General features: G+C 44.4%; 1 protein-coding gene across 2 annotated transcripts in view; it reads left to right on the top strand.

Annotated features, from left to right (window-relative positions):
* The window catches only part of EMID1 (EMI domain containing 1), a 51046-nt gene that overhangs the window by 16936 nt on the left and 12602 nt on the right, over positions 1-21508 (top strand). For both annotated transcript variants that reach the window (XM_064272504.1, XM_064272503.1), the window contains exons 5-12: positions 403-464; positions 3279-3399; positions 3842-3931; positions 4895-5041; positions 6008-6097; positions 6241-6293; positions 6793-6855; positions 6957-7001. In XM_064272504.1, the coding sequence (XP_064128574.1) occupies positions 403-464; positions 3279-3399; positions 3842-3931; positions 4895-5041; positions 6008-6097; positions 6241-6293; positions 6793-6855; positions 6957-7001 (671 nt within the window). The remainder of the gene's footprint in view (positions 1-402; positions 465-3278; positions 3400-3841; positions 3932-4894; positions 5042-6007; positions 6098-6240; positions 6294-6792; positions 6856-6956; positions 7002-21508) is intronic.

Below are 21508 nucleotides of genomic sequence, written 5' to 3'. Positions count from 1 at the left end.
AGAGGGTGGCACCTCTGAGGGCGGCCCAGGCAGACTGTGGTCCCCAAAGCCCACAAGCCCAGCCCCTGGTGGCAAGTAATAGGATTTCGTGCCCCAGCTGTTGGGAAAGGGGTCATTTTGGATGCAGAGGCTGCCAGGTCGGGTCCCTGCTCCTGCTCTGGGAGAAACAGGTCCCCTCTGGAGACTCCCAAGTCAAAGGAAATGATGCTGGATCCCCACAGGGCATGGCCCGCCCTGGCCAGGCCGTGACTCCACAGGCCCTTCAGGCGCCAGACCTCTGCTTCCTCATGGGTTGGGATTATCAGGGGTCCGCTCCTCCCTCCTGAACCCCAGGGGGCTGAGGGGCTTCCATGGGGGAACCAGGGCCCCTGAACCTGGCCACAGCCTCCTCCCTCCCCGCAGGTTGTCTCAACTGCAGCAAAGTGTTGGAGCTGACCGAGCGGCTGAAGGCACTGGAGGCTAAGGTGGGTGAGCAGCATCCCTGTTGCCTCCTGCCCCAGGGCCAGGCAGGACATAGCATACCCCCGCCCCCTGGGGCTCCCCACCTCCTTCTCCATGCCCACTCCGTTCAGATCCCCACAGTGCACTTCTGAGCTGAGCCTTCAACACCCCCAACCCTCCGGGGCCCCACACGAATGCCCCCCGTCAGGCAGGCACTGCTGCTCCACCTCTCCTCCAGTACCCCTCCTCAGGGGAAGCCTGGTCACAGGTGGACACCTGGCCCTCTCCTCAAGGCCCCCAGTCAGCTCCACCTCCACACCCTTGCTTCTCCCAACGTGCAGTTCCTCAAGCCCCTCCTCCAGGAAGCCCCCCTCTGATGCACCTTCATCTGCACCCTGACCACATTCACACAGATAACCCCCAGAGCTGGATCCCCCTCCACCCATCACCTTTTGCCTTTACCCCCCCATAATATCACCTTGCCAGTCTCAAAGTCAAAACGTGTACTACACATCTTAAACTATTTCAAAATACAAAGCTTAGAAAAATTAAAAAGACCTTCTAAGTTTAGAAGTGTGAAAAACTCAGAAATGTGAAAAACCTACCAGAAAATTATTCACAGCAACCACCTGTTCCCCGAGAGTGAGCAACTCGTAACATTTTAGTATCTTTTCTTCCACATTTTCTAAAGGTACATGGAAAAAAAGAAAAAAAACTCGTTGCTGTCGAGTTGATTCCTACTCACAGCGACCCTATAGGACAGAGTAGAACTGCCCCATATGGTTTCCAAGGAGCGGCTGGTGGATTCAAACTGCCAATCTTTTGGTTGGCACCCTGGGCTCTTAACCACTGCACCACCAGGCTCCAAGTGTACATGGAAGCATGTATATTTTGTCTGCATAGCCCTTGCACCATCATTCCCTCATCTGAGAATTCATCTTTTTTTATATATATATATATGATTTTTATTGTGCTTTAAATGAAAGTTTACAAATCAAGTCAGTCTCTCACACAAAAACCCATATACACCTTGCTACACACTCCCAATTACTCTCCCTCTAATGAGACAGCCCACTCTCTCCCTCCACTCTCTCTTTTCGTGTCCATTTCGCCAGCTTCTAACCCCCTCCACCCTCTCATCTCCCCTTCAGGTAGGAAATGCCAACATAGTCTCAAGTGTCCACCTGATCTAAGAAGCTCACTCCTCACCAGCATCCCTCTCCAACCCATTGTCCAGTCCAATCTATGTCTGAAGAGTTGGCTTCGGGAATGGTTCAGAATTTATCTTAAGGGGTGTCTTAGTTACCCACGCCTACTGTAACAAAAATATCACAAGTGGATGGCTTTAAAGAACAGAAGTTTATTTTCTCACATGTCTGGAGGCTAAAAGTCCAAATCAGGGTCTCGGCTACATTGATTCTTTCCTTGTAGGTAGTCCCGGACATTCCTTGGTTCCTTGGCTTGTTGACAGGCCTCACGTGGTGCCTGTCTTCTCACATGTGTGTCTCTGTGTCTATGCTGCTTTTTTCTGCAACTCAGAAGTGATTAGGTTTAGGATCCACCCTACATTGGTACTGATTGGTTAATTATATTGCATTGCATTGCATTATGGAAGGTCATTACATTACATTGCATCCTACATATATAGGGGTTAGGATTCCATCACAAATTTTGGGGGGACAAAATTCAATCCATAACAAGGAGGTTATTAGATATGAAGAGATTTACCAAAGTATTAAGTATAAGTGGGGAAGTGTGAAAACCAAACAATAGGAGGGGTAGGTGTCAGTCACAGAGCATCCATTCTGTGGAATACTAGGCAGCTATTAAAAATACCTCCATTTTCTGTCCCTGATTTATTAAGTGAGAAAAGCAAGCTTCTGAACAGCACGTGCTAGAACCCGAGTCATGTGGCACAGGAACCCCATGGCTTCTTCCCGAGGTCCCTCCTGGGAGAAGCCCTGCGAGAGGCAGGTCAGTCCCACACTCAAAGTGATGGTTCTCAGTTCAGGGTCTGCCGGGCTGATGGGTTTCAGCTTTTCTCTGGAGAGTCTCCATAAAACTCTCCCTCCCTGGTCAGCAGTCACTCTGGCCCTGCTTGGTCCTCAGTCAGCAGCTCAGGATGGGGAGGAGATGTTGACCGCTGGGCCCATAAAGTGAACTTTGTGTATACCACCTCTGAGAGTCAATTCTGACTCTTGGCGATCCCATAAAACTACTCCTTAGGGTTTTCAGGGCTGTGACCTTTTGGAAACAGATCGCCAGGTCTTTCTTCTGAGTCATCTCTGGGTGGGTTCAAGCTGCCAACCTCTTGGTTAGCAGTTGAGTTCTTAACTATTTTTGTCACCCAGGTCCCAGGGACTCCATGGGACCTTTATTTCATGTCAGACCCTCCCAATCTTCCCTCCAAATTTAGAGAAAATCCTTCCGGCCATTACCCTGAGATGCTTTAACTGAAAAAAGAAGCTTTATATTATTTATTTAGATAAGCATAGGAAACAGCAAACACCAGGATGTTCGCAGAGCTCAATTCTGAGAGGCAGAGAGTTCTGAGACCTGCGTTTCTTTTGTTGATGATGGTGGGTGTGTGATGATTTTTCTACAGTGAGTGATACGATGTATGCAATTTTAACAACACAGCCACTTCTGATAAAGTCCTGGGCCCCTGCAAACCCAGGTCTCCACCCTGAGGTGGGTTATGCTGGCTATAGGGGGCTTCTCCTTCCCCTGCTGCCCACAGTGGGACCTCTTGGCTCTCTCAGTATCCCCCTCCAGCTGGCCTGTCCGTGGTGAGACACTGGCACCGACTTCAACCCTGTCTCCCCCTTCCTTTTCAGGTGGCTTTGCTAACTGTCACAGAGCAGGCAGTGCCCCTGGTGCCAGCTGCCCCCAAAGGCCCTGCCCCACTCTGGGGCTCCCCAGCTGCCCAGGGCAGCCCGGGGGATGGAGGCCTCCAAGGTGAGTGGGTAGGGATGGAACACACACCCCTATGTGGGAAAGAACACCGGATTGGGAACCAAGAGTGTGAGATTCTGGCCCCATCCTGCCACTGACTCCCAGCTTGACCCTCATGTGGGTCCTCCGTCTTCCCAGCTCTCCAGTGGGCCTGAGGGTATGGTCTCCAGGGACCCCTGAGCACTGGCATCCTGGGAGGCTGAACTGCCCCGAGGACCCTGCCACAGGGTGGAGCTGGGGGCAGGGACTCTGGGTGATTCTCCCTTACCCAGGCCCAGCAGGGACACTAACCCCTGCCTACCCCTGGTCTCAGGGCCACCAGGAGCCAGAGAGAGTGTGAAGGCCCCACTGCTCCCTCGAGACAGTAGGTGCGGGTTGAGGGCCAGGGCCAGGTGGGGACAAGAGCAAGGCCGGAGCTGCCAACCTGATGTACTTCCATCCCCAGACCAAGTGGGTACGCCGGGGCTGCCTGGGCCCACCGACCCCAAGGGAGACACCAGCAGCCAGGGCCCACCGGGAATGAGAGGCCCGCCAGGTGAGTACTGAAGTGCTGTCCCCTCAAATTCACTGGCCAGCTCCCCAGGTGGACTCAGGCTAGGACCTTCCTTCCCAGACTCTGACATAGCCAAATTGGTCTGGGCCCTTCTGCCCACTTGTGTCAGCTCATCACCTCCTCCAGGGCTCCCTAGCACCCTGTCTTTCATTCATTCAGCCTATGCTCCTGGGGCATCTGCTCCCTGCAGGCTCTGGACCAGGCACAGGGTGAGTCAGACCAGTCCTTGCCCTGCTGGAACCCCCAGGCCAGCTGGGGGAGGGGTTTGGGAGGCAGCAGAAAACAGCGATGTCCACCTCATGTAACCAGGGCTTCAGTGGAAAATGTCAGGGGTATGGGAGCCCTGAGGAATGAAGCCAATCCCTAGACTGGGTGGGTAGGGGTCAGGGAGCGCTTCCCAGCAGGGTGACATCTTAGCTGAGGCCTGAAGGATGACCTAAACTTTACACCAGGCAAAGGGAACAGCTCATGCAAAACCTGGAAGTGAGAGGAAAAGACCATTCTGGAAATCACTGTTTATTAAATGTCTATTGTGTGCCATTGGCTCCATGGGAAAAAGGCCTGGCAAACTCTTCTGTAAATAAAAAGCTATGGAGCAGAATTCCGTTCTGACACACGTAGGGTCATCATGAATTGGAATTGACTTGTCAGCTATGTATTTGGAGTTTTTTTGTTTGTTTTGTTTTGTTTCTTGGTGTGCCAAGTGTCCATTCTCATAAAGACCCTGGTGAGGGATGTGTTTATCCCCCTGATAGGCGTGGAGGCAGAGGCCCACCTGGTTGGCCGGTGAGGACAGAGCCCAGACCTGCCCAGGCCTGTGGACTCCAGAGCCCATTCTCACACCAGCTGCACTAGGTTAACTTGTCCTGCCCTTGGCCCCTGGAGGCCACTCTGGGCTTGCCCCTGCCGCCAACACACCCAACAACATTCGTGATTCTGTTGCAGGTCCACAGGGCCCGCCAGGGAGCCCTGGCCAAGATGGAGCTGTGGGCAGCCCTGGAGAGAGGGGACCTCCAGGCCCCCCAGGGCCTCCTGGCCCTCCTGGCCCCCCAGCCCCTGTTGGACCACCCCACACCCAGATCTCTGAGCATGGTGAGTCCTGCGGGGTCGCACAGGTCAAGGTAAGAGGAGGGGAGGGTGGGAGAGGAGGCTGGAACCCACTACCGCAGAGCCTACTAGCTCTTACCTGGCACCCACTGTGTGCCCAGCTTACCTTTGATAGGCCATGTGTCAGCTAATCCTCCAACAGGTGCTGTTGTTCTCTGTGCACATATGAAGGAACCTGAGGGCCAAAGAAGTGGTCACTTGCCAGGGTCAGACCCAGGTGGTTTCAGAGCCTATGCTCAGAACCACCCAGCTCAGGCCATCCTGCCAAGGCTTGGAGCTGGCCGGGATCCAGCCCTCAGAGCACCGGGAAGCTCAAGGCCCAGGAACAGGAAGCCAGCCCTAAGCTCCCAAGGCCACAGCCTGGCCCTGTGCTCTGCAAGGCCCAGCCTCCTCCACCCAGCTGGGCCTCCTCCCTCAGGTGCGCCCTGCCTGACCCACAGGTGCACCCCACCTGCCTGAGGTCAGAGCGTGGAGTGCCAGCTTCAGCCCCATCTCCATCATATCTTTGTGCATGACCAGGCACATCATTGTCCCTCTCCAAGCCTCAGTTTCCTCATCTGTATAATGGGGATGGTGACAGTGTCAGTCTCCCAGAGCTCTGTGGCACCCACACACCAAAATCCTGGCACACAGTAGGTGTTTAATAAATGGTAGCTTTTACTCTTGCCATTTCACATGCGTCAGTACATGCTTAGTGAGGCAGAGTTTTGCTGGACGTCACCAGCTGGACTGGTGGGGTTAGAACCCAGGTTTCTGTGCCTATGGGCTCTCGCTATCCTGTTGACTGACAATCCCCCCACCTCCTGCCCTTGGAGCAGGTGCCCGGTGGCCCCAGCTGCACTGCAGGCCACCAGCAGTGCAGTCACACCTGGCTTGACAGAGGTAGCAAGTAAAGACTTCTCCCAGCCCCACCCGGCCAGCCCTGATCACTCGCCATCTCTCCTCCCCTAGGGGACCCATTACTATCCAACACCTTCACTGAGACCAGCAGTCACTGGCTCCAGGGACCTGCTGGGCCCCCAGGCCCCCCAGGACCCATAGGTAAGTTGATTCCAAGCCTAAGATAAGAGATGGGGCTTGGAGATGGCAGAGGGACTAGGGCTGTGGCTACCAGAAAGGGCCTGATGGTAGACTTCCTGGCATTGTACTCTGTCCTGGCCCTGAGGACACCTCTCTTATTCCAGGTCCTCCTGGGCCTCCTGGTCCCATGGGTTTCCCTGGGAGTCCTGGACACATGGTGAGTAGTTCCTCAAGTGTTCCCATCCACCCACCAATCCACCCATCCGTCCGTCCGTCCGTCCATCCATCTATCCTTCCTTCCATCCACTCATCGATCTATCCACCCACCTATCCATCCATCCTTTCATCCATCCACCCATACTCTCATTCATTCAACAATCATTTGTTATTTATTATGGAATTACTTTCCATAAGTATTCTGATTCAATCCATGTATCAAGAGTCAAGTATTAGTAGCCCCTGATGCTAAGAAGTTGGAGGTTCTGGCCCTAGGGCTGTGTCCAGCATACAGCAAACATCTAGATCAGGCTGGCAACTGTCTGGCTCCAGGGCCACTAAGCTGTATGATCTGTCCACTGTGTGCTAGGCACTGGCCATGTGAAGAGCTCAGATGCCCAAGCCAAGATGGGGCCCCCTCCCCGACCCCTCTGCCCTTCAACCTCCCGCTCATTCCATCCCACCCCAGCACAAGGCTGAGGCCCTGTCTTATTGCTCAGGGACCCCCAGGCCCCATTGGCCCTGAAGGAATCTCCGGCCGCCTAGGAGAGAAGGGCGAGCAAGTGAGTACCCAGGTGGCCCCAGGTGGGGGGTTTAGGGAATCCTAGAACCCCAGATCAGACCCAGTCCCACAGCTGACTCTATTCTCCTCCCTTCCGTACAGGGACTGCGTGGGGAGCCTGGCCCCCGAGGCTCCGCTGGGCAGCGGGTAAGTGATGTCCCTCTCCCTGCAGCTTCCCCTCCAGGATCCCACAGGCCCAGACCCCTGCTCTGGCTCCATACCCTGTGTCCAAAGCCCCAGACCCTCCCTGCCTGATCCAGGCCATGCTACATCTCCTCTCAATCTCTCCCTGTCTCTGAAACCTGTCAGCCTCTTCGAATCTGGCTGTGTTTGTCTCCCTCACCCTGGCCGTCTGGATGTGTATCTATTTCTCTTTCTGTCTCCTCCCCTCTGTGTCTCTTTGTCTCTCTGTCTGTATGTCTCTTTCACTCTCCATCTCTCTGGCTATGATTGTAGATTTGTCCATTTCTCCCTTTAGATAGGTCAATTTTTGCTTTCTGTATTTCGAAGCTCTGTTATTAGGTGCATACACATTTAGGATTTTAATATTTTCTTCATTCTTTTTATTTTTATGAAATGAATCTCTATGTCTGGTAATAACTCCTTGTCTTAAATTTTATTTTGTTTGATATTAAAATAGCCATGCCAGCTTTCTTATGCTTAGTATTTGTATGATGTATCTTTTTCTACCCTTTATTTGTAACCTGTCTCTTTATATTTAATTTGCATCTCTTCTAAACAACATATACTTGGATCTTGCTTTTTTAAACAGTTTAGTTCATTTATATTTAATTTGTATAATTATTCATATGGCTGTGTTCAAGTCAACCATCTTGCTCTTTGTGTTCTATTTATCCCATCTTTTCCTTGTTTCTTCTTTTCCTGCCGTCTTTTGGATTAATTGAGTACTTTTTATAATTCCATTTTATCTCCGCTAACGACATTTTGAATGAGCCCTGGTGATGCAGTGGTTAAGCACTCAGCTGCCAACTGAAAGCTCTGCAATTCAAACCTACCCAGCAGCTCCATGGGAGAAAAGACGTGGTGATCTGCTTCCGTAAATATTGTTGTTATTGTTAGGTGCCATCGAGTCATTTCCAACTATAGGGACCCTGTGTACAACAGAACGAAACACTGCCTGGTCCTGCGTCATCCTCACAGTCACTTTTCTGCCTGAGCTCATTGTTGCAGCCACTGTGTCAATCCATCTCATCAAGGGTCCTCCTCTTTTTCACTGACCCTCTACCAAAAATGATGTCCTTCTCCAGGGGCTGATCCCTCCTGATAACATGTCCAAAGTACGTGAGACGAAGTCTCACCTTCCTTGCCTCTAAGGAGCATCCTGACTGTACTTCTTCCAAGACAGATCTGTTCGTTCTTTTGGCAGCCCATGGTATATTCAGTATTCTTCTCCAACACCATAATTCAAAGGTGTCAGTTCTTCGGTCTTCCTTATTCAGTATCCAGCTTTTGCATGCATACGAGGCGATTGAAAACGCCATGGCTTGGGTCAGGTGCACCTTAGTCTTCAAGATGACATCTTTGCTTTTTAACACTTTAAAGAGGTCTTTTGCAGCCCATTTGCTTAGTGCAATGCGTTGTTTGATTTCTTGACTGCTGCTCCCATGGGTGTTGGTTGTGGATCCGAGTAAAATGAAATCCTTGAAAACCTCAATCTTTTCTCTGTTTATCATGATGTTTCTTATTGGTCCAGTCGTGAGAATTTTTGTTTTCTTTATGTTGAGATGTGATCCATACTGAAGGCTTTAGTCTTTGATCTTCATCAGTAAGTGCTTCAAGTCCTCTTCACTTTCAGCAAGCAAGGTTGTGTCATCTGCATAGTGCAGGTTGTTAATGAGTCTTCCTCCAATCCTGATGCCACATTCTTCTTCATATAGTCCAGCTTCTCGGATTCTTTGCTCAGCATACAGATTGAACAGTTATGATGAAAGGATACAACCCTGACACACACCTTTCCTGACCTTAAACCACGCAGTATCCTCTTGTTGTCTTCAAACAGTAGCTTCTTGATCTATACAGGTTCCTCATGAGCACAATTAAGTGTTCTGGAATTCCCATTCTTTGCAATGCTATCCATAATTTGTTATGATCTACACAGTCAAATACCTTTGCATAGTCAATAACACACAGGCAAATCTCTTCCTTGTATTCTCTGCTTTCAGTCAAGATCCATCTGACAACAGCAATGATATCCCTAGTTCTACATCCTCTTCTGAATCCGGCTTAAATTTCTGGCAGTTCCCTGTAGATGTACTGCCACAGTTGCTTTTGAATGATCTTTAGCAAAATCTTACTTGTGTGTGATAGTAATGATATTGTTCAATAACTTCTGAATTTGGTTGGATCATCTTTCTTTGCAGTGGGCATAAACATGGATCTCTTCCATTCAGTTGGCCAGGTAACTGTCTTCCAAATTTCTTGGCATAGACAAGTGAGCACTTCCAGCACTGTGTCTGTTTGTTGAAACATCTCAATTGGTATTCCGTCAATTCCTGGAGCCTTGTTTTTCACCAATGCCTTCAGTGCAGTTTCAACCTCTTCCTTCGTCAGCATCAGTTCCTGGTCATGTGCTACCTCCTGAAATGGTTGAACGTTGACCAATTCTTTTTGGTACAGTAACTCTGTGTATTCCTTCCATCTTCTTTTGTTGTTTGATATTTTCCCCATAGAATCCTTCAAAATTGGAACTCGAGGCTTGAACTTTCTCTTTGGTTCTTTCAGCTTGAGAATTGCTGAGTGTGTTCTTCCCTTTTTATTTTATAACTCTGGATCTTTGCACATTCCGTTATAATACTTTGTCTTCTCAAACTGCCCTTTGAAATCTTTTGCTCAGCTCTTTTACTTCATCAATTCTTCCATTTGCTTTAGCTACTCGACATTCAAGAGCCAGTTTCAAAGTCTCTTCTGACATCCATTTTGGTTTTTTCTTTCTTTCCTGTCTTTTAAATGACCTCTTGCTTTCTTCATGTATGATGTCCTTGCTGTCATTCCACAACTCATCTGGTCTTTACTGATTAGTGTTCAATGCATCAAATCTATGCTTGGAGATGGTCCCTAAATTCAGGTGAGATATACTCGGGGTCATACTTTGGCTCTTGTGGCCTTGTTCTAATTTTCTTCAGCTTCAACTTGAACTTGCATATGAGCAATTGATGGTCGGTCCTGCAGTTGACCCCTGGCCTTGTTCTCACTGATGATATTGAGCTTTTCTATCGTGTGTTTCCACATATGTAGTCGATTTGATCCCTGTGTATTCCATCTGGTGAGGTCCGTGTGTACAGTTGTCATTTATGTTGGTGAAAAAAAGGTATTTGCAATGAAGAAGTGGTTGGTCTTGCAAAATTCAATCGCGTGATCTCTGGCATTTTTTCTATCACCGAGGACATATTGTCTTCTTTGTTTCCAATTTTCACGTTCCAATCACCAGTAATTATTAATGCATCCTGATTGCATGTTCAACCAATTTCAGATGCAGGAGTTGGTAAAATTTTTCAATTTCTTCATCTTTGGCCTTAGTGGTTGGTGTGTAAATTTGAATAATATTCATATTAACTGGCCTTCCTTATAGGTGCATGGATATTATTGTATCACTGACAGTGTTGTACTTCAGGATAGATCTTGAAGTGTTCTTTTTGATGGTAAATGCAACGCCATTCCTCTTCAAGTTGTCATTTCCAGCATAGTAGACTATATGATTGTCTGATTCAAAATGGCCAATACCAGTCTGTTTCATATCACTAATGCCTAGCATATCAATGTTTATGTGTTCCAATCATTTTTGATGATTTCCAATTTTCCTAGATTCATACTTCGTACATTCCACATTCCAATTATTAATGGATGTTTCCAGCTTTTTTTTCTCATTTTGAAGCATGCCACATCAGCAAATGAAGGTCCTGAAAGCTGGACTCCATTCACATCATTAAGGTCGACTCTGCTTTGAGGAGGCAGCTCTTCCCCTGTTGTATTCTGAGGGCCTTCCAACCTGAGGGACTCATCTTCTACCACTATATCAGACAGTGTTCTACTGGTATTTGTAAGGTTTTCACTGGCTAATTCTTTTTGGAAGTAGACCACTAGGTCCTCCCTCCTAGTCTTTCTTAGTCTGGAAGTTCAGCTGAAACCTGTCCACCAGGGTGACCCTGCTGGTATTTGAATCCCAGTGGCATAGCTTCCAGCATCACAGCAACACAGAAGCCCCGACTGTACAACAAACTGACAGACGGGTGGGGGCCATAAAGATTACAGCCTTGGAAACCCCGTGAGGCAGTTCTACTCTGTCATATAGAGTCACTATGAGTCAGATTTGACTCCACAGCACAAAAGGACAATGGCATTTTAGCTATACCTCTTTGTATTTTGTGTGTGTGTGTGGTTACTCTAAGGATATGCTTCCTCAATTTATAACAATTTACTTGAAATTAATATTATACCACTTCTGGTGTAAGTGGGAATATTACAACCATATAATTCTATTTTTACCTCTTCTGTCCTTTTTGGGTCCTTTGTGCTATTGCTATCATTGTATTTTGTTTACATTTTTTAATAAGCCCACAATACACTGTTATTATTTTTGCTTTAAACAGTCAATTGACTTTTAAATAAGTTAAGAAAACAAAGAAAAATTGTTTTTTATATCTACCAATGTATCTACCATTTCTAATACTTTTTATACATTCCTATAGATCCAGATTTCCATCTGGTATTAATTCCCTTTGTCCTAAAGAGCTTCTTTAGTGTTTCTTGTAAATGGGTCTGCTGATTACAAATTCTCTTAGGTTTATTTAATTCTCTTACCTTAATTTTTGAAAGGTATTTTCATTGGATATAGAATTATGGATGGCAGTCTTCTTCTGGCTTGTATAGTTTCTCAGGAGAAACTGACTGTCCTTACTGTTATTTTCCCATATACAATGTTTTTTTCCTCTGGCTTTCAAGATTTTCTCATGCTTAGGTGTGGTTTTCTTGGTATTTATCTTGCTTTGGATTTGCTGAGGTTCCTGGATCTGAGTGGTTGCTAGTGTCTTTGTTTTTATTGGTTGTTTTATTTTGTTTTTAAATCAAATTTGGGGAGGGGGATGGAATCGGCCATTATTTCTTCAGATTTTTTTTCTGTTGCCATCTCTATTCTTTCCTTCTGGAGCTCCAGTTACACTTGATACTCTCCCACAAGTCATTGAGGCTTTGTTAATTTTTTTTAAAATACTCTATCTGTGCTTCAGTTTGAATTATTTCATTGATCTGCCTTCATGTTAATTAACTCTTTTTTTTTTTTTTCTTTTTGGAGTTTATGTAAGATTTCCTGATTTTTAATTGTGGGAAACCACTTTAACCTTTAAAAAAAAAAATAGGGCCAAAATACTTACACCAGTTGCCTTCGAGTTGATGCTGATTCATGGCAACCGTGAGTGTATCGGAGTAGAACTGTGCTCCATAGGGTTTTCTTTTTTCATTTTTATTGTGCTTTAAGTGAAAGTTTACAAATCAAGTCAGTCTGTCATACAAAATCTTATACACGCCTTGCTATGTACTCCTAGTTGCTCCCCCCCCATAAGACAGCACACTCCTTCTCTCCACCCTGTATTCCCATGTCCATTCAGCCAGCTTCTGTCCCCCTCAGCATGCACATCTCCCCTCCAGAGAGGAGCTGCCCACATAGTCTCATGTGTCTACTTGAGCCAAGAAGCTCAATCCTCACCAGTATCATTTTCTATTTTATAGTCCAGTTGAATCCCTGTCTGAAGAGTTGGCTTTGGGAATGGTTCCAATCATGGACTAAAAGAAGGTCTGGGGACCAGATTTTCTAGTCTCGGTCAGACCATTAGGACTGGTCTTTTTACGAGAATTTGAGGTCTGCATCCCACTGCTCTCCTGCTCCTTCGGGGATTCTCTGTTGTATTCCCTGTCAGGGCAGTCATTGGTTGTAGCTAGGCACCATCTAGTTCTTCTGGTCTCAGGCTGATGTAGTCTCTGGTTCATGTGGCCCTTTCTGTCTCCTGGGCTCATAATTACCTTGTGTCTTTGGTATTCTTCATTCTTCTTTGCTCCAGGTGGGTTGAGAACGATTGATGCATCTTAGATGGCCGCTTGCTAGCGTTTAAGTGCCAGACACCACTCACCAAAGTGGAATGCAGAATATTTTCGTAACAAATTTTATTATGCCAATTGACCTAGATGTTCCCTGAAATCATAGTCCCCAAAACCCCACCCGTGCTACTCTGGCCTTCAAAGCATTAGGTTTATTCAGGAAACTTCTTTGCTTTTGGTTTAGTCCAGTTGTGCTGACCTCGCCTATATTGTGTGTTATCTTTCCCTTCACCTAAAATACTTCTTGTCTACTATCTAATTAGTGAATACCCTGTTCCCTCCCTCCCTCCCCTCTCTCGTAACCATCAAAGAATATTTTTTTCTCTGTCTAAACTATTTCTTGAGTTCTTATAATAGTGGTCTTATATAATATTTGTCATTTTGCAACTGACTAATTTCACTCAGCATAACGCCTTCCAGATTCGTCCATGTTATGAATTGTTTCACGGATTTATTGTTTTTTATCTATGCGTAGTATCCCATTTGTGTGAATATACCATTAGTTTATTTATCCATTCATCCATTGATGGGCACCTTGGTTGCTTCCATCTTTTTGCTGTTGTAAACAGTGCTGCAATGAATACAGGTGTGCAAATATCTGTTCACGTAAAGGCTCTTATTTCTCTAGGATATATTCCAAGGAGTGGAATTGCTGGATCGTATGGTAGCTTTGGAAACCCTGGTGGTGTAGTGGTTAAGTGCTATGGCCGCTAACCAAAGGGTCAGCAGTTCAAATCCACCAGACACTCCTTGGAAACTCTATGGGGCAGTTCTACTCTGTCCTATAGGGTCGCTATGAGTTGGAATTGACTCGATGGCACTGGGTTTGGTTTGGGGTTTTGGTATGGTAGCTTTACTTCTAGCTTTTTAAGTAAGAGCCAAATTTATTTCCAAAGTGGCTGTACCATTTTATATTCCCACCAGCAGTGTATAAGTGTTCCCAGCCTCTCCACAACCTCTCCAACATTTATTATTTTGTGTTTTTTGGATTAATGCCAACCTTGTTGGAGTGAGATGGAATCTCATTGTAGTTTTGATTTGCATTTCTCTAACGGCTATTGACTCTGACCATTTCCTCATGTATCTGTTAGCTACCTGAATGTCTTCTTTAGTAAAGTGCCTGTTCATATCCTTTGCCCATTTTTTAATTAGGTTATTTGTCTTTTTGTTGTTGAGGTTTTGCAGTATCATATAGATTTTAGAGATGAGATGCTGATCGGAAATGTCATAGCTAAGAACTTTTTCCCAATCTGCAGGTTATCTTTTTACTCTTTTGGTGAAGTCTTTGGATGAGCATAGGTGTTTGATTTTTAGGAGCTCCCAGTTATCTTCTTTTTCTTCTGGTGTTTGTGCATTGTTAGTAATGTTTTGTATACTGTTTATGTCATGTGTTAGAGATCCTAGCGTTGTTTTTTCTTCCATGATCTTTATCATTTTAGATTTGATGTTTAGGTCTTCGATCCATTTTGAGTTAGTTTTTGTGGATGGTGTGAGGTATGGGTCTTGTTTCATTTTTTTGCAGATGGATATCCAGTTATGCCAGCACCATTTGTGAAAGAGACTGTCTTTTCCCCATTTAACTGACTTCGGGCCTTTGTCAAATATCAGCTGCTCACATGTGCATGGATTTGTGTCTGGATTCTCAGTTCTGTTCAGTTGGTCTACGTATCTGTTGTTGTACCAGTACCAGGCTGTTTTGACTACTGTGGCGGTATAATAGGTTCTAAAGTCAGGTAGTATGAGGCCTCTTACTTTGTTCTTTTTCAGTAATGCTTTACTTATCCGGGGCCTCTTTCCATATGAAATTGGTGATTTGTTTCTCCATCTCATTAAAAAATACGGTTGGAATTTGGATCGGAATTGTATTGTATCTATAGATCTCTTTTGGTAGAATAGGTTTTTTTACAATGTTGAGTCTTCCTATCCATGAGCAAGGTATGTTTTCCACTTATGTAGGTCTTTTTTTGGCTTCTTGCGGTAGTGTCTTGTAGTTTTCTTTTTACAGGTCTTTTACGTCTCTGGTAAAATCTATTCCTAAGTGTTTTATCCTCTTGGGGGCTACTATAAATGGTAATGATTTGGTGATTTCCTCTTCGATGTTCTTTTTGTTGGTTTAGAGGAATCCAACTAATTTTGTATGTTTATCTTGTATCCTGATCCCTTTGCTGAACTCTTCTGTTAGTTTCAGTAGTTTTCTGGAGGATGCCTTAGGGTTTTCTGTGTATAAGATCATGTCATCTGCAAATAGAGGTACTTTTACTTATTCCTTACCAGTCTGGACGCCCTTTATTTCTTTATCCTGATTGCTCTGGCTAGGACCTCCAGCACAATGTTGAACAAGAGTGGTGATAAAGGGCAACCTTGCCTGGTTCCCGTTCTCAGTGGGAGGGCTTTCAGACTGTCTCCACTTAGGATGATGTTGGCTGTTGGCTTTGTATAAATGCCCTTTATTATGTTGAGGAATTTTCCTTCTATTCCTATTTTGCTGAGAGTTTTTATCATGAATGGGTGTTGAACTTTGTCAAATGCATTTTCTGCATCAATTGATAAGATCATGTGATTCTTGTCTTTTGTTTTATTTATATGGTGGATTACATTAATTGTTGTTCTAATGTTGGACCATCCCTGCATACCCGTTGTGAATCCCACTCAGTCATGGTGAATTGTTTTTTTGATATGTTGTTGAATTCTATTAGCTAGAATTTTGTTGAGGATTTTTGCATCTAAGTTCGTGAGGGATATAGATCTGTAATTTTCTTTTTTTGTGGAGTCTTTACCTGGTTTTGGTATCAGGGATATGCTGGTTTCATAGAATGAGTTTAGGACTATTCCATCCTTTTCTATACTCTGAAATACCTTTAGTAGTAGTGGTGTTAACTCTTCTCTGAAAATTTGGTAGAGCTCTCCTGTGAAGCCATCCCGGCCATGGCATTTTTTTTTCTTTTACTTTTTTTATTGTACTTTAGTTGAAGTTTTACAGAACAAACTAGTTTCTCATTAAACAGTTAGTACACTTATTGTTTTATGACATTGATTAACAACTCCATGACGTATCAACACTCTCCCTTCTCAACCTTGGGTTCCCTATTACCAGCTTTCCTGTTCCCTCCTGCCTTCCAGTCCTTGCCCCAGGGCTGGTATGCCCGTTTAGACTCATTTTGTTTTATGGGCCTGTCCAATCTTTGGCTGAAAGGTGACCCTCAGGAGTGACTGCATTACTGAGCTGAAAGGGTGTCCAGGGGCCATATTCTCAGGGCTTCTCCAGTCTCTGTCAGGTTAGCAGTTCTAGTCTTTCTTTTTGAGTTAGAATTTTGTTCTACATTTTTCTCCAGCTCTGTCTGGGACCCTGTGTTGTGATCTCTGTCAGAGCAGTCAGTGGTGGTAGCTGGGCATCATCTAGTTGTACTGGGCTCAGTCTGGTGGAGACCATAGTAGGTGTGGTTCATCAGTCCTTTGGACTAATCTTTCCCTTGTATCTTCAGTTTTCTTCATTCTTCCTTGCTCCTGAAGGGGCAAGACCAGTGGAGTATCCTAGATGGCTGCTTATAGACTTTTAGGACCCCAGATGCTACTCACCAAAGTACAGTGTAGAACATTTTCTTTATAAACTCTGTTATGCCAATTAAGCTAGGTGTCTCCCGAGACCATGGTCCCTGCAGAAAGGCAGACTTTTGGATTCATACACATTTTCTCTCTCTCTTCTCTCTCTCACTTTGCCTTGAGAGTAAGGATGGTTTTTCCAGAGGGACCCCTAGCTCATTAATAACCAACCAGTGATGGAGAAAGAAGGGAGGAAGGAGAAATTTTTCAATAAATAGGGGCCTGACTAGCCCAGCCCAGTGTCTCATTATTATGACAAATCACTCACCTCTCTAAATCATAATTTCTTTGGACATAAAATTAGGATAACGACAACTATCTAATCTACTGCATAGGGATATAGAAAGAATCATATTAGAAAAAGTCATTGAAATTTTTTTGAAAAGTATACAGTTGCTCTATGAATACAAGATGCTACTGATGTCAAATTATTGCCTTCAGTGCTTGCGGGAAATAATGTGAGCGATAATTGTTGAGGAGTCCCTGGGTGCAACAAACGGTTAAGCACTTGACTACTAACTGGAAGGTTGGCAGTTCGAACACACCAAGAGGCATCTCCGGAGACTGGTCTGGTGATTGCTTCTGAAAGGTCACAGCCTTGAAAACCAATGGAGCAGCTCTACTTTGCACACATGTGGTCACCATGAGTCAGGATCAACTCCATGGCAACTAACAACAATAACAACAAAGAGTTGTTTATTAATCAAAAATTTACAATAAAATTAAGGAGCCGAGACATATAGCATAAAGTAACAGTTAATAATATGAGATGGCATATGGTAGGTGTGAGATGAATGTTACAGGCGCCAATGAGTGGCCAGTGACCTACAAACTATGCAAATGTAGAGCAAAGAGTGATTTGGGAAGGTCTTACTGAAGAGATGGGAGCTGAGCAGGGCCTTGTAAGCAGTGCTGTATTCCCATAAGTCCAGTAGAAAATAGAAGAAGATTCTTCATATGATGTTAGATCACAGACGAGTGTATAAGAGGTCAGCTTCACCAGCCAACTTAATCATTTCTCAATATGTTACAATATATTGGGATAATATCTATCTTCCCTCTGGATAAGATCAACAATTTCTCTTTTACTATATAGTAATCAGCATTTTTTTGTATATTTAAAAAATTTTTTTTATTGTGCTTTAAGTGAAAGTTTGCAAACCAAGTCAGTCTCTCATACAAAAATTTATATTCACCTTCCTATATACTCCTAGGTGCTTTCCCCAATAATGAGACACCACCCTCCTTCCCTCCACTCTCTGTTTTCGTGTCCATTCGGCCAGCTTCTGATCCCCTCTGCCCTCTCATCTCCCCTCTAGACAGGAGCTGCCCACACAGTCTCATGTGTCTACTTGGCCCAAGAAACTCACTCTTCACCAGTATCATTTTCTGTCCCATAGTCCAGTTCGATCCCTGTCTGGAGAGTTCGCTTTGGGAATGGTTCCTGTCTTGGGCTAACAGAAGGTCTGGGGACCATGTTTTTGAGCAGTGTATTGTTCAGTTTCAAAGTGTTTGATTTCTTTTCCTGTTATTGATTTCTACTTTTATGGCCTTATGGTCAGAGAAGGTACTTTGTAATATTTTGATGTTTTGGATTCTGTTAAAGCTTGCTTTATGACCTAATATGTTGTCTGTTCTAGAGAATGTTCCATGTGCACTGGAAAAGAAAGTATACTTGGCTGCTGTTGGGTGGAATGTTCTGTATATTTCTATGAGGTAAAGTTGGTTGATTGTGGCATTTAGATCTTCCGTGTCTTTATTGAGCTTCTTTCTGGATGTCCTGTCCTTCACCGAAAGCAGTGTGTTGAAGTCTCCTACTGTTATTGTGGAGCTATCTATCTCACTTTTCAATGCTGTTAGAGTTTGTTTTATGTATCTTGCAGCCCTGTCACTGAGTGTGTAAATATTTAATATGGTTATATCCTCCTGGTATATTGTCCTTTTAGACATTATATAGTGTCCTCCATTATCCTTTGTGGTGGATTTAACTTTAAATCTATTTTGTCAGAAATTAATATTGCCACTCCTGCTCTTTTTTGATTGTTGTTTGCTTGATAAATTTTTTTCCATCCTTTGAGTTTTAGTTTGGTTGTGTCTTTAAGTCCAAGGTATGTCCCTTGTTGGCAGCATATAGATGGATAATGTTTTTTTAAGCCATTCTGCCACCCTCTGTGTCTTTATTGGTACATATAGTCCATTTACATTCAGCATAATTATGGATAGGTATGAGTTTAATGCTGTCATTTTGATGTCTTTTTTTGTGTGTTGTTGACAGTTTCTTTTTCCCACTTAATTTTTGGTGCTGAGTAGTTTATCTTTTTTTTTTTTTTTTTTGGCTGAGTCTTTACTTTTTTCTTGTATTTTATTTTGATGAGTAGGATTCTTAGTCTCCTTTGTGGTTACCTTAATATTTACCCCTGTTTTTCTAAGTTTAAACCTAACTTTTATTTCTTTATATTGCCTTGACTTCCTCTCCTTGTGAAGATCTATGACTACAATTTTTTAGTCCCTCTTTATTGTTTTAACGTTGTCATCTTTTACGTAATGACATTGCTGTTTCCTTGTTTTGAGCGTTTTTTATCTTGATTTATTTTTGTGATTTCCCTATCTGAGTTGACTCTGGTTGCTCTGTCTTGTCTTCTAGACTTCCGTTGATATCTCATATTATTGATTTTTTAACCAGAGAACTCCCTTTAGTATTTCTTGTAGTTTTGGTTTGGTTTTTTCAAATTCCCTAACCTCTGTTTATCTGGAAATGTCCTAATTTCGCCTTCATATTTGAGACACAGTTTTGCTGGATATTTGATTCTTGGCTGGCTATTTTTTCCCTCAGTGCTTTATATAAGTCATCCCATTGCCTTCTTGCCTGCATGGTTTCTGCCAAGTAGTCTGAGCTTATTCTTACTGACTCTGCTTTGTAGGTGACTTTTTGTTTATCCCTAGCCACTCTTAAAATTCTCTTTTTATCTTTGGTTTTGGCAAGCTTGATTATAATTTGTCTTATTGACTTTCTTTTGAGATCTACTTTATGCGGAGTTCGATGAGCATCTTGGATAAATATCCTCTCATCTTTCACAATATCAGGGAAGTTTTCTGCCAACAAATCTTCAACAATTCTCTCTGTATTTTCTGTTATCCCTCCCTGTTCTGGTACTCCAGTCACTTGTAGGTTATTTCTCTTGATAGAGTCCCACATGATTCTTAGGGTTTCTTCATTTTTTTTAATTCTTTTATCTAATTTTTCTTCAAATATATTGGTGCCAACTGCTTTATCTTCAATCTTACCAGTTCTGCCTTCCACTTGCTCAGTTCTCCTCCTCTGATTTTCTATTGAGTTGTCTAATCCTGTAATTTTATTGTTTATCTTCTGAAATTCTGATTGCTGTCTCTCTATGGATTCCTGCAGCCTATTAAATTTTTCATTATGTTCTTGAATAACCTTTTTAATTTTTTTAACTGCTTTATCTGTGTGTTCCTTAGCTTGTTCTGCATTTTGCCTGATTTCGTTCCTGATGTCTTGAAGTGTTTTGTGTATTAATCTTTTGTATTCTACATCTGGTAATTCCAGGAATACACCTTCATCAGGAAGATTCCTTGATTCTTTTTTTTTTTTTTGAGACCTTGTTGAAGCGATTATGGTCTGCTTCTTTATGTGATTTGATATTGACTGTTGTCTCCGAGCCATCTATAAGTTATTGTATTAGTTTATTGTATGTTTGCTTACCGTATCCTAGCTTCTTGCTTTGTTTTGTTTTGTTTTGATATGCCCAAGTACGCTGCTTGAGTGAGCTAGCTTGATTGTTTTCACCTTTGAAGCTCTAACGTCCTGTCATCAGATGGCTAGAGCTGTTACCATGTATATGAGCCTAGGAGTCCATTTACTTTTCTTGTAAGGATTCAGCACAGGTGTCCAGGAAGTTGGTCATCAAGTGCGTGCTACAGGCTCTGTCCTAAGTCTTAGAGGGGCAGGAGTGATTGATGTAGGCACAGGTATCTGGTTGCAGCAGGGGTCACTCTCTGAACAAGGCAGGGGGCTGACAACCATCCCCCAAGTGTCTGTGAGGAAAGCGCATCCCTGTTCCCTAGAGCACACAGTGGGTAGGTTCTGCTGCCGGACCATGGGTAGCCACTGCTTTTTGTTGTAGGGACTGGGAGGTACCACTTATCCTTGGACCCTTGTCACACGTGGCTAGGTGATGTGGGTGGAGCTGCCAGTCCTTAGGCCCCTGATGTGGGTAGGTGAGGACCCTGTTTAATAGGCGAAATGGTGTCAAACATTAAAAACCCACCTCTCCACCACACAGCTGAAACAGTTGCAGTCCACCAACAAGGGCCTAATCTCTTGAAATGGGCCCACACAGGTCCATGCAGGGGTTAAAGGTATTCAGAGTCCGTGGACTCTTTGTGCCTAGACAGGAGCCACTTCTGTCCTGAGCTCCTTAGCTTAGTGGAGCTAGCAGATTATCTTTTCCCCCAATGTTAATTTATTCCTTCTCCAAGGCTGGGAGAATGGCTCAGAGCACGCAGCAGAACCTATCTCAGGCCCAGGGAAATAGACAGCTGCTGAAGCTGGCTTGGGAGCTGGGGGTATGATAAAATAAATGCAAGTAGTTAGTTTTTCCAAAAGTGTTGTTCTTCTCTGGTTCCAGAGGTGTGAGTAGGCTGCATGGCTCGCTGTCTCTCCCTGAGAAGAGACACTCCAGAACACTACTGCCAGGCCTGCAGGGGTCGCTCCAAGGATTGTACCTGAGGGTTCCTAGTGAGTGAGGTCCGGCAACTCCTCACTGCTTCTGAACCATCTCTCCTTCCCCCTGCTGCTCGGTCTGTTTTCTGACTTTGCCTTTGATGTTCAGGGTTCCTGGTTTGTCATACGTATAATTTCACTTGTTTTTTCGGGTCTTTGTTATAAGAGGGATCACCTGAAGCATCTGACTACTCCACCATCT

This window comes from Loxodonta africana, chromosome 19 (assembly GCF_030014295.1).
Source record: "Loxodonta africana isolate mLoxAfr1 chromosome 19, mLoxAfr1.hap2, whole genome shotgun sequence".
Classification (NCBI taxonomy): Eukaryota; Metazoa; Chordata; class Mammalia; order Proboscidea; family Elephantidae; genus Loxodonta; species Loxodonta africana.
The sequence above is the reverse complement of the archived record's forward strand: the minus strand, read 5'-3'. Positions and strand labels throughout refer to the sequence as shown.